Below are 12,745 nucleotides of genomic sequence, written 5' to 3' on the forward strand. Positions count from 1 at the left end.
TCATATATACAGTATATTATACTGTATAGATATTTGTTTAGGTATATGCATTTATATGTTTTTGCATACAAGGTCTAAAAGGGAAATTAAATAGAGAAAGATAAAAATAGCACATAATTAAAAAAACGCTAACTACATACTAACAAGTATGTATATATAAATAACCAAACTGAAATAAGGTTCTGCTAAATAAAAAAATGTTGGAAAATGTTTAAAATTTCTAGTTATGTCTTGCATTTTCGTTGAGACAATGCACCATCATAAACAGGGTTTGGAACTTAAATGCATCACGACTTCCTGCATGCTGGTGCGGCGCCCCAATGCATGCAGCTCATGCAGTTATTTATTATTTTTGCCATGGTTCTCAGAGAGCCAGAGTCTGCTACTAGTGAACATTGATCAACAATAATGTAAATGAACCAGGGTACGTGTGCAACTTGGAAGAATTGCTGACAAAATACAATTAAAAAGCTACTGAGGGAAAACAGTTAATTGCAGTGGGTTCCCAAAATATTGTTTTGCCTAAATATTAAAGTGGTGTGAGTTCGTTTGAAGTGTTACAGATTAAAAACAGGGCTTGTAAAACTTTATGTAATTTATACATTTGTAATTGAGAGGTTCTTGCAGTGAAATGTATCATGTAATGTTTTGGAATGACAAAACAAATGTGTAATTTGACGTGAAATTAAAGCTCTTGCGCTTTTGCGACGGTCCCTAACATCAGTGGGTCATCTCCCTCTCAACTGTGTATCCGTGCAAGGTTTCCAACGCGCTGTGCTGTACATTATACCAGCTCCTGATGTGAAATAAACAACAAACAAATGTATCCTGTACACTACAGCAGTGCCGTGTTAAACTGATGGTCATAATGAATCGTATAGAGGATAGACTTGAGTGAGGGTGTGTGAATAAAATCCAACCGAGGACACTTCGAACAGCTGGTGCTGCGTGCCGGGGCTGTGTCGCCAGTCGGAGGACCCGACCATCTGAAGGGGAGTGGGGGTAGTCATATAAGCTGTTTACAGCCCGGACAGCAGGCCCACGGTTGAACTGATGCGAAGAATGGACGGCTTCATCATCGCAGTGAAACATGGCTTTTAAAGAGAGGCGTTGCTCGGTACTGCTGGCATCGACATAACTGGATCAGGACTCCTGAAGGTGCGTGTCTGTGCGTTAGGGTGCATCTGTTCTTATTCAAAGGCTAAAATATAACCGCCATGCTCTGGCCCAATATTGTTAGCAGGCTTTATAGCGTAGTGAAAAACAGCGTTAGCAGTAAAATTAGTGCATTAATGTGACCGGAGTGAGACGTGATTTTCTTAAAAGAAATTCAGTCTTTTGTGCTGCGTTTAAAGGCTTCACGGACATCAGGTCCACCTCTTTTGTGTCCATGGATGCGCCTTGCTGCTGTAGCCGGTCTCAGCCTGCTCTGCAGCCTTATTGAAAATAGTGACCTTCATGCTTTCAACACACACAATGTAATTTAGGCGCAGGGGTGGAGCAGATGTATTTTTCTTATTATTAAACATATTTCATATAATTGAACACGATGGTACGTAGACTGCTATTTTTATGAATATAGATCGAACAGTGAACATGTCAAAGCTTCACGCAGCCTGTACTGTGTGTGTGTGTTGGTAGTGAGTGCTTCCAGGGCACATTGATTGTAAACTCCATGGACAAAAGCTAATTTGGAGTAAGGCAGCTGTTTGTTATACGAACAGAAAAGCACACAACAAGGAATAGCAATGGAAAGGTTGTGTTATGGACAATTCAGGCTATACTTAAATACTCAGAAAGTGTGTTGCTATGGCATGCACTGGCATGCACTGTCTCTACAGACAACTCGTGTGCAGTGTCCTAGTTCCATGACTGTGTCCTCTCTAAATCCATAACAATCTGATAAGGCTGTTCCCTCAGCCTCCCGAATGAGCCATGGGTAATGTGGCCTTTAAAATTTGGAGGGCACAGTCAGTGTATTCCTCCATTCCTCAGTGTCACAAACTCTATTTCGCAATGTTACCGTTGACATTTACATTTAGAATTGTATCCAATAAAAGACAGTAAACATAGATTAAATGCTATCCTGCTATATTCAGTTCTCGCTGAGAATATTTCTACATTTTTTCTCTGGTGTTGATTTTAAAGTTTTACTTAATCTTTCTTTTGTATTTGAATGTATTATTTCAGGGGCTGTTTCTAATGATTTGTCCATGTTGTTTAAATTTGGAGTTATAATTATTGGGACACATTAGAGAATCAAGTGATCCAATACAACAATGTCACAATGTACAGTAATCAACACCTCTCTGTTATGGGTTCACTTAAAGTGTTGTATTTAACTGCATTGTAGGAAATTACCCTATAAATATCTCCTTTAGGTCTTTTTCTGGTCACTCAGTGTTCCTCACATTAAACTAGAGCAGTGAAGAAGCTGCTACAGGATGTTAAAGACTCTAGGCAGACATAAACTGTTTTTCATCACCGCATAGCTTGTAAAAATGTGCAAATATAATGCTGTCATGGAAAAATTGAGGTTACATGTTTGTATTTATCTTTAAACTGGTTCATTCTTTTGCAGTTGTCCAATATGTAGAAGTGAAAAGTTACAACTCTGTTAACGCAGGTTATACAGAACTTCAAGAGTTTTATGTTGTTCACCAGTTTGTTACCTACACAAGAGCAAATTCCTAGTGGTGAACATTTTTAATTTAATCCTGTTAGGGAGCTAAGCAAAGGAATATGGTATGTCCTACACTAACTCATAGTTACCATAACAAACTCATGCTGGTCACAGCTCAATTACGTGCTGATCATACAATTGTAAAAATAAAGATAGAAGTCCTATTCAACCTGAAAAAGAGTATTAATGGTGCAAATATATAAAATATATAAAAATCCAACCTTACGCAGAAAGCCTGTACTTTACTGCAGTAAGGCTACTTAAAGCAGCCTGTGCCGAACCCAAGTCTGGAAGTGAGGTAGCCATAATATGCACAGACCTCCCTTCTTGGGTCCACTATGGGCAGTAGGAGATGTTATTTAGAAACAATAAAAGGTCAGTGAAATGACTGTACATTGTGGCATTCCTGTGGCCTAGCAGGATGGGAGTGTCCAATTATTGCATTGCATTGCATAACATCAGATATTCTGTGTTCATACTAAATCTGTTAAATCTTGTTGTTCCATGGACCTATCAATTTAAGACCTGGACTCAAAATGAGACTTGACTTGCGATTTGAAAGAATAATTTTATTCTTTCTAATTTGTTTGTTACTCAAGTTCTTATTTTGTTAACTCACATTCTCTGTTGCAGGAATGTTCACCCTCACAGAAGTCGCCTCTCTGAACGACATCCAGCCAACTTATCGAATACTGAAACCATGGTGGGACGTCTTCATGGATTATCTTGGTATTGTCATGCTGATGTTGGCAATATTTTCTGGAACGATGCAGTTAACTAAGGACCAAGTGGTCTGTCTTCCCATTCTGGAGCAAACTCCAGAGGAGGGTGGGGGCTTCTTAGGACCCCAACCACCAGAGACGGCTGATAGCTTATGGAACAAAGAAAGCGCCATTGGAGAGCAAGCAGCTCCTTTGATGGCTAAAAAGCCTCCTGATATCATCGCTCCCACAATTCACTTCACACCACCAGGTTCTTTTGGGCAGCCTGAGCCTACAGGTGTCAGAACCAAGCTTGATTTTCAGCAGTATGTGTTTGTCAACCAGATGTGCTACCATGTTGCCCTTCCTTGGTATTCCAAGTACTTCCCATACCTTGCTCTAATCCACACTATTGTATTAATGGTCAGCAGCAATTTCTGGTTCAAGTACCCAAAGACAAGTTCCAAAATAGAACATTTTGTTTCCATTCTGGGAAAATGTTTCGAATCCCCCTGGACTACCAAAGCACTGTCTGAGACTGCTTGTGAGGACTCGGAGGAGAACAAACAAAGACTGGCTGGTGCATCTTCCCTTCTGAAGCATCTGTCAACAAGCAGCGAGGAGGGGAGTCCAAACCAGTCCGCCCCGATACTGACCAAATCTGGGGTTACATTTTCGGCTGAAAAGCTTGTTAGTGAAATTCCCTCAATGACCATACTGGACAAGAAAGATGGCGAGCAAGCAAAAGCCCTATTCGAAAAAGTCAGGAAATTCCGTGCCCATGTCGAAGACAGTGATTTGATTTACAGGCTGTATGCCATTCAGACGGTCATCAAAACGGTCAAATTCATCTTGATCCTTTGCTACACAATGACTTTTGTTGCCTCTATAGATTTTGACCATGTCTGTGAGCCTGAAATAAAGCACTTGACTGGGTATGCCAAGTTCCAATGTACCCACAACATGGCATTCATGTTAAAGAAGCTCCTTGTTAGTTATATTGCTCTCATTTGTGTTTATGGCGTAATCTGTATATACACTCTGTTCTGGCTTTTTCGACGACCACTTAAAGAGTATTCCTTTGAAAAAGTCAGAGAGGAGAGCAGCTTCAGTGACATTCCAGATGTCAAGAATGACTTTGCGTTCCTCCTCCACATGGTCGACCAGTACGACCAGCTGTACTCGAAGCGTTTTGGTGTTTTTCTCTCTGAGGTGAGTGAGAACAAACTTCGGGAGATCAGCCTTAACCACGAGTGGACCTTCGAGAAATTGAGGCAGCATGTGACACGCAATCCTCAAGAAAAGTTGGAACTCCACCTTTTCATGCTCTCAGGAGTGCCAGATGCTGTGTTTGATCTCACAGATTTGGAAATCCTTAAATTAGAACTGATCCCAGAGGCCAGGATAACAGCAAAGATCTCACAAATGATAAACCTCCAAGAGCTGCACTTCTATCACTGTCCTGCCAAAGTTGAACAGACTGCTTTCATCTTTCTTCGTGATCACCTCCGGTGCCTTCATGTCAAATTCACAGATGTTGCTGAGATTCCTAGCTGGGTATACTTGTTGAAAAACTTAAGGGAACTGTACTTGGTTGGTAACCTGAACTCTGAAAACAACAAAATGATTGGACTCGAGTCTTTGCGAGACCTCCGGCACTTAAAGATTCTGCATCTCAAAAGCAACCTCACAAAGATCCCCACAAACATAACAGATCTGTCTCCGCATCTGATTAAGCTGGTTATTCATAATGATGGTACAAAACTCTTAGTGCTAAATAGTCTGAAGAAAATAATGAATCTCGCCGAACTGGAGCTTCTCAACTGTGAGCTGGAGCGTATTCCCCATGCTATCTTCAGTTTGACAAACCTTCAAGAACTGGATCTAAAATCCAACAACATTCGCACCATCGAGGAGATCATCAGCTTTCAGCATCTGAAGAGACTTACGTGCCTCAAACTTTGGCACAACAAGATCATCACCATTCCATTGTCCATCAGCCATGTCAAAAACCTTGAGTCACTCTATCTCTCTCACAACAAGCTTGAGTCACTACCGTCATCGTTATTCACCCTTCTCAAGTTGAGGTACCTTGATGTCAGCCACAACTCTATCGTGGTAATACCATTGGAGGTTGGCTTTCTGCAGAACCTCCAACATTTTGCCATTAACGCCAACAAAGTTGAGGTAGTTCCCAAGCAACTGTTCAAATGCACCAAACTAAGGACCTTATGCCTCAGCCACAACTGTATCTCCTCTATTCCTGAGAAAATTGGCCAACTCTCGCAGCTGACACATCTGGAACTGAAGGGAAACTGTCTGGATCGTCTTCCGGCTCAGCTTGGTCAGTGCGGTCTTCTGAGAAGAGCCTGCCTGATCGTGGAGGATCATCTCTTTGATTCGCTCCCCATAGAGGTCAAAGAAAGCATCAATCAGGAAGCTAGTGTTTCTTTTCCAAATGGGTGTAAGTGTCTAAGTGATGGGCGATAGTCGCATCCTACATGGCATCAACTGTCTACCAATCATCTTAGTATAAAGAAGTTTGTTTTTTTGAGTCATGCCATTAGAAGCAGTGGTTCAAGGTACAGTGTTGGTAGGCTCATGATGTTTCAGCAAATGAACAAAGCACAGCAAAGACGAGGTCGCTACCACTGGAAAAATTTAGATGAAGCTATGGAATTATTGAGGCATGTCTCTATATACAGTATACATATACAGTATATACTCAAGGGTGACATATTAAAAGAAAACTTGAGTGCTTGAAGTGACCTGTAATGTACTTGCTCTGTTGAGCTGTGGGGGGCATCTCCCTTGAAATGTTTGGATCCACTGACATGGGTGACCCAACTGGGGCACTGACTTATGCATAGGCGGCATGAACACACGTTGGAATAGCTTCTTTTTTTTTTACTCTTTCTGTCTCCACTAATCATATGTGCTAACTGACGTCTAACATTATGGTATCATACAGTGGTTACATTCCTGTGTATTGTTTTTTTTATTGAAAAAGAAAACAAAAGAGTGGAAACTTGCAACAACAGGCTGCGAGCTGAACTCAAGTCCTGCCTCTAACCATGCAGATAGCCAATTGGGTGACTAATCAGAATTCATTGGGGGCCCATGCCACCCTGGGCCACCCCCTGTAAACACCCCTGCTTAGAGGGAAGGCTCACAGCAAATAAATACAAAACTGCCCTGAGTGATGACCTTTATTTCTGTCCTGATGGGATCAATCTCTACAGGATGACTACGCCCCCATCCACAGGGCATGAGGTGTCCCTGAATAGTTTGATGAGTATGAAAATAATGTGAATCACATTCTATGGCCTTCACAGTCACCAGAATCCAAACCAGTTTTATGAGATTTTAGATTGATGTGTTAGAAAGCTCTCTCCAGCACCCTCAACAAAACCCCAGAGGAGGGAATATCTTTTAGAAGTTCCGTCACGATTCGAGTTGAGAGACGTGAATCGAATCAATGCCAAAGTGCATTGAAGCTGTTCTAGCAGCACCTGGTGGCCCAATGCATTATTAGGACACTCTCTGTTGGTTTGTCTTTTGGTTACATAAACAATGTTAATGTTTTTTTTTCTTTAGTTTTTCATTTAGTGTTTAGTAAATGTAGAATATTTTTAAGTATCTATAGTGGATCAACAGCGATTGGTATCATTTTGAAACAAAAAACGTTTTATCCCTGAATTGTTAGATTTTCTCCCTATCAGAAATAAGTGAATTTGACTTAAAGGGACAGTTCACTCAAATTAGAAAAAATAATTTTGTCTGTGGTGCTCAATGCAGTGAAATAAAGTATTTTTTTAAAATTTCAACAGCAACATTTCTCTTCATCAAAAGTGTCTTTATTACCGTGGATAAGAGCTTGCAGTTTTTACTACACCTTCATTTGATAACCAAATATTTTTAATGACATCTGTTTACACTAAGCATGTCGATTATGCAGAGCGACTGGGACATTGCTTCTGGAAGGAGATGTTGCTGTTGAAACTTTCAGCGCTATAAGAACTATATGAGTAATATTGCATTCCTGTCTACTGTATTGGAATAGAGGCAGAAGTCCTATATGCAGATTTCTAAAAGGTGGTTGAAAGCTCCAAATAAAGATTATATGTGGACCATGATATTTCACGGTGTCCAGATTTACACTTCTACTTCTGCTTTCGAGGTTAAAAACTCTCTTTTACTCCTACCACTGCAGTATTATCTGAAAAGAACGGTGTTTGCTGCATATACGAAATGAACAAATGTGCAGGTATAACCTTGTATTCTTACTAACGTCGTGCATTCCAATTTCAATATACTTGTTATACATTTTCATGTACACACCAACACTGATAAAGGCTCCCATCTGATCCTTTTGTCTACTGCTTGAAAACTCTTGAAACATGCCATTGTCTTTTATACATGTTTTTATTTTCCCCCCCAAAGGAGCAGACAGTAGATTCCCTTTCTTGTGTACAGGCAACACACAAGGATGTTTTTCATAAGTCGTAATTTTTTAGTTTTATTTATGTAAACAGTATTTTTATCATGCAATTTGTATGCTCATTGTGTGTATTTATTACCTCATGTGTTCTTCTCACCGCACAGCACTTTGTAAATCCGGTTTTTAAATGTGCTTTATGAATAAAGGAACTCACACTATATAACACTGTTATTATTACAAAGATCTGAAGCTATAAATGAAGCCAAAATTACACTGCAAAGCTGTTTATGCTCAAGACATTATAAAATACCTCATAATATTACATTTTCAATGGAAATTATTAGTTCAATATTTCCCCCGAACTCAGCATATGACTAACTGCTAACTAACTGTGTGTAATCAGGCAGAGTCATCAGTAAACATCTCAGTCTGGGAAATTCCCCCCAAGTCCTTCTACCAGAGCCTTTCACTTCAGATTTAAAGGGTTTTCTAAATGTTTTGAAGAATATTTTAACAACAATACTTTCATGGAAGGGTATTTTTTTACTAAGTTGACAAAAAATAAAATAACTTAGTAATAGCCGGATGTTTTCCTCTTTTTTTCTATGCTTTGATATAAATATGTGCAGGTAAACTAACGCACACGGCAAAACTTGCAGAAAATGCATTTATTTGCTTGCAACGTTTCGGTACTCGACCTTCAGCAGGCAGTTTGTGAACAGGGGCTGGCCAACTTAAGTAGGAAGTAGGGATCAACATGTGTGACCACAATAAGTAAACTAATAAACAATTTTAAAAAATCACCAACATCAGCCTCCTGACTAAGTAAATATAACATAAGCAAACATAATGTTAAAGAAATGATCCATAACAAATGATCAATTCATAAATTCAAGTTAAAGGAAACCATTAAGGTAGCAAAGAGCTATATTCCAACCAAAACAGAAAACATGACAGTAGGTCATGAAACTGAAATAGTTTTTTCAATATTACAGTTAATTGCAATTAATCACCCTAGTAAAGAAAAAGTCCCCAAAACCAGCCCTGTCAAAGAATGCACCTCCATGAAAACAACACAGCAATAAATCCCTCAGTGTCTACAACAAGTACATCTCAAAACAAAACCAGATAATCCCTCAAGACTGAAGACGTGAAAAACATGTTGAATAAGAGTCAACATATAATATCTTTATATTTTGACAGATTGTTTCCTCCCCTACACACCTGTATTATGAAACAGATGTGTGAAGTTTTTCTCTACAGTGATATCAGAGTGTACCACATAAAAACAAAGATGCACTTGCAGCAGATTACATCTGTAAAGTTAGTGTTTGAAGATTGTTTTCAAAGTGATCTGAATGAGCACAGGTAGTTTAACTAGCACATTCCTTACCTTCTATTCTCCACCTGTTAGCTTAACATGCCAAACACTGAATTGTCTTTGTTTTTTATCCACATAAATATAAAACACAGTGCTATTTACTTCTTTAAGTTGATTCAATATAATATTTATGGATGACACATATTTTTCTTCTAGAACATGTTTGTAGAGTGACGAGGTCAAAGGTCCTGTGTTTTATCCAAAGATTACTTTTCTTTGGTCTTGATTTGATAGGACAGTGGAAAGAGTCGGAAATGTGGGAAGAGAGAGTGTGGGTGACATGCAGCAAAGGGCCGAGTTAAACCAGCTGTGTTTTATATCACAATTATGTTACATTTATCTTCTCATTAATCATGTGTTACATTCTGTCTGTGTGAGAGAAATACAGACAGAGATTATGTATATATACATGGAGGCAGATCAACAACTTTCACTCAAATGAATATAATGAGAACAAGGTCATATTCAACAAGAGGCTGACCGTTCTCCACCGACTTCAGGAACGTCCATCAATATCTCACTCATTTAACTTCTTTACAGGTTAGCTTAGAAGTGGTTAAAGATTAAAGCTGGAGAACTCAAACTCAGAAAAAAGGCAGCAGAAATATTTGACAGAGACTCCAGAGTTCCTCTTTCTGTGAAATCAGTGATTGCAGCACTTCTGGAGTATTTATCATGCAGTACTGTGTGAATTCTGTTTGCTATGACAACTGTAGTATTTTGCAGTTTAGCTGTTCCAGTCATCATTTGCCTTAATAAATTGTGCACTTATCCTAATATGCATGTGTTTTTAAAGGCCTTTGTTTACAGGCTATAGATGTGATGGTTGAGTGCCTTCATGTAAAACTGAACACATTTCTTTGACAGTGCTGCTCTCTAGTGGAAGTGAACTGTTACTACATATTACACCAGAATGACTTTTATGTTTGCTGCTGCCTGTTTGTTTGACAGCTCGGTTCGAAATGTGGTTTTCAACTGTAGTTCAATCAATCAAATTTTATTTGTATAGCGCCAAATCATAATTAATTCATTAGTGTCTTGAGACACTTTACGAAAAGAGCAGGTCTAGACCGACTCTTTGTTATGTTATTTAAAGAGAGGCCTAACACAAATCACCATGAGTAGCACTTAGCAATATTCGGCACACTGGCAAGGAAAAACTTCTTTTTAACAGGCAGAAACCTCGAGCAGAACCAGACTCATGGTGAACAGCCATCTGCCTCAACTGGATGGGCCGCAAAGTGGGAAAGCAGGAGATGCAGGATAGAGACAGGCAAAGAGAGCAACAACAACATATGTCCTTGCTACAACAACAACACCAACAACAAATAACACATACTTATGGTTATGATGCCAATAATAGTGGTTATTTTAAAAACAAGTTTAAAGATTAGCAAGAACAGCATAGTCATAATGAAAGGCTGATAATAATAAATTAGCAAGAGAAGTAATGATAACAGGCTTATAATAGTTTATCAGGCTTATAATAGTTTATCAGACATTATTTTCATCCAGTTTATTGTTAGTTATTAATTAACCCTTAAAGTTCCTCTGAAAAAGAATGAAGTATAAGGCTAAGCTTACACCACAGGCTGAATAAGAAACAACCTGCAGCATGATTCTAATCAGAATACATACCCACATGTTGAGAGGTGGGTAAACTACCGTGGGCATTATAACACAAATACTTTTTACAAATTAATTTCAATTTCAGTTCACCTGATGAGTTAAAAACCATCATTAACTTTATTCAGTATCAGTTGACTTGAGAATGTCCTCATATAGACACACAAAGAGGAGAAATAAATCACACACTGTAACCCTGTGAAGCCTGCAAATCTTATTTAGGTTAAACATAAATCATTGATTTTGAGCCATTTGATTTTTTTAAAAATTTATTTGATTAGGACAATGCACATTAATCAACATATCAGCAAAAAGCATCAATATAAATATGCTGGAGTTAGCACAGTTGCTAAATTTCATCCGTTGTCCTAAAGCAGGTTTTCCTCTTCATAAAAGGCCGATAGTTTACATTTTATCTCTGAATGGTTCCTTAGTGCCTAATGTTGGATTTGTAGATTCTAATGAATGATCATATATACTGTTATCAGCAGAAAAGCCCTGACCAGCTCTTGTGTGTTCTCCTTCGGGTGGTCCGTCTGAAGGCGTGTAAGTTAAGAGAACTGGAGACCTTAAATTGTCTGTAGATATGAGAACTGATTATAGTGTCAGCCTGTGATTGACTAACACCATGTACTAGGTGTAGGTGCAGGTACAGGAAGTGGATATATGACAGGTGGTGGTCAAAGAGTATTGAAGATTCATTAAAAACTGGAGTTGTTTTATCCATTATTTTTAAAGCTGTCTTTTTGTTCACTTATAATCAACCTGTACAACAGGATACACGTGAGGGCTAAAGAATATAATAGTATATATAAATTAAAAGGTTCTAATTACATTGTCAATTACAATTAACAACTGAAAGAGAAGCCTTCGGTGGATGAATGTAGTTAGATCCTGATTGGAGATCGGCACTTTGCATAGCTGCCTCTGCCATCAGTGTGTGAATGTGAGTGTGTGTGAAAGGGTGAATGTGACATGTAGAGTAGAAGTGCTTTGAGTGGTCTGAAGACTAAAGAGGTGCTATCTGGGACTTTTCAGGTGATGATATAGCTAAAGACTAGTATAGCTGTACTTCTGAATCATCCATAAATACTGTATAAACAGCTAGCATGATAACATGATATTTATTTATTTGTTAACGTACATAATTATATTCCTGTTTAGAACACATTTATAACAGTTATAAAGCTCCTTGTGAATAATTTAGATATAACAGTTTATAAATGTCCTATAACACATTGTTATGTTTATTTGTGTTATGATAAGGCTTTGTTATTGTGTTTTCATTAACTAAATTTAACAGTTAGGGATTTTTCATAAGCAGTTATAATTGTTTACATTTGCACTTATAAACGTATTTAAATGTAACAAATAACTTGACACTTAAAATGCTCCTTTGTCTTTAAATATATCTTCTACAGTTAGTTTCGACCAAGTAATCTGATTGGACAACAGGCATTCCATGAGTGGCGATATAGAGAACGACATCACTGCAACTTTTCACTCTGTGTATCACTCCGCCTCAGCCAGCTGTTCTGAATACTGTTTATTAACATTACAGCAGACCGTGTATGTTTACATTGATCAGGCTGGTGCCTCTGAATCACACAGCAGACTCTTATTTCACTGGTTGATGATAAATTAAAACAGATAAATGTACATGATAAAAACAGCTGATCTGTGGTGACCTGTAGACACAGAGTGCAGGAGAATGTTGTTGGGTTGCTTAGCGACAAAAGTTCAGTTTCAATTAAGCTGTGGAACTAGTTCAGTTGGTGGAACAAAAAATAATCTGTTGTTGATTGTGACTTTTTACTACTATTTGCTGCTTGTATAACTGTTGTTTAAAAGCAATATCACACTCGAGGTCGTGATGTACTGAATATCATCATGGCTGTGATTCGGTCGTAGGC

At 38.4% G+C, this 12,745-nt stretch overlaps 1 protein-coding gene across 1 annotated transcript; it reads left to right on the forward strand.

The window, feature by feature from the left end:
* The first annotated feature begins 1,109 nt into the window (after window positions 1–1,109).
* lrrc8db (leucine rich repeat containing 8 VRAC subunit Db) lies at window positions 1,110–8,093 on the forward strand. Its single transcript, XM_069679804.1, has 2 exons — window positions 1,110–1,158; window positions 3,317–8,093. Exon 2 carries the CDS (start codon window positions 3,319–3,321, stop codon window positions 5,872–5,874), a length of 2,556 nt encoding a protein of 851 aa, XP_069535905.1. The 5' UTR covers window positions 1,110–1,158; window positions 3,317–3,318; the 3' UTR covers window positions 5,875–8,093.
* Window positions 8,094–12,745: the final 4,652 nt, after the last annotated feature.

Source organism: Semicossyphus pulcher, unplaced genomic scaffold, assembly GCF_022749685.1.
Source record: "Semicossyphus pulcher isolate SPU_LCO1_2020_fin unplaced genomic scaffold, fSemPul1.0.p SCAF_4, whole genome shotgun sequence".
NCBI lineage: Eukaryota > Metazoa > Chordata > Actinopteri > Labriformes > Labridae > Semicossyphus > Semicossyphus pulcher.

Bases quoted from the DNA above. Each gene is read 5' to 3' on its own strand.
- lrrc8db (XM_069679804.1), top strand. From the start codon at position 3,319: ATGTTCACCCTCACAGAAGTCGCCTCTCTGAACGACATCCAGCCAACT.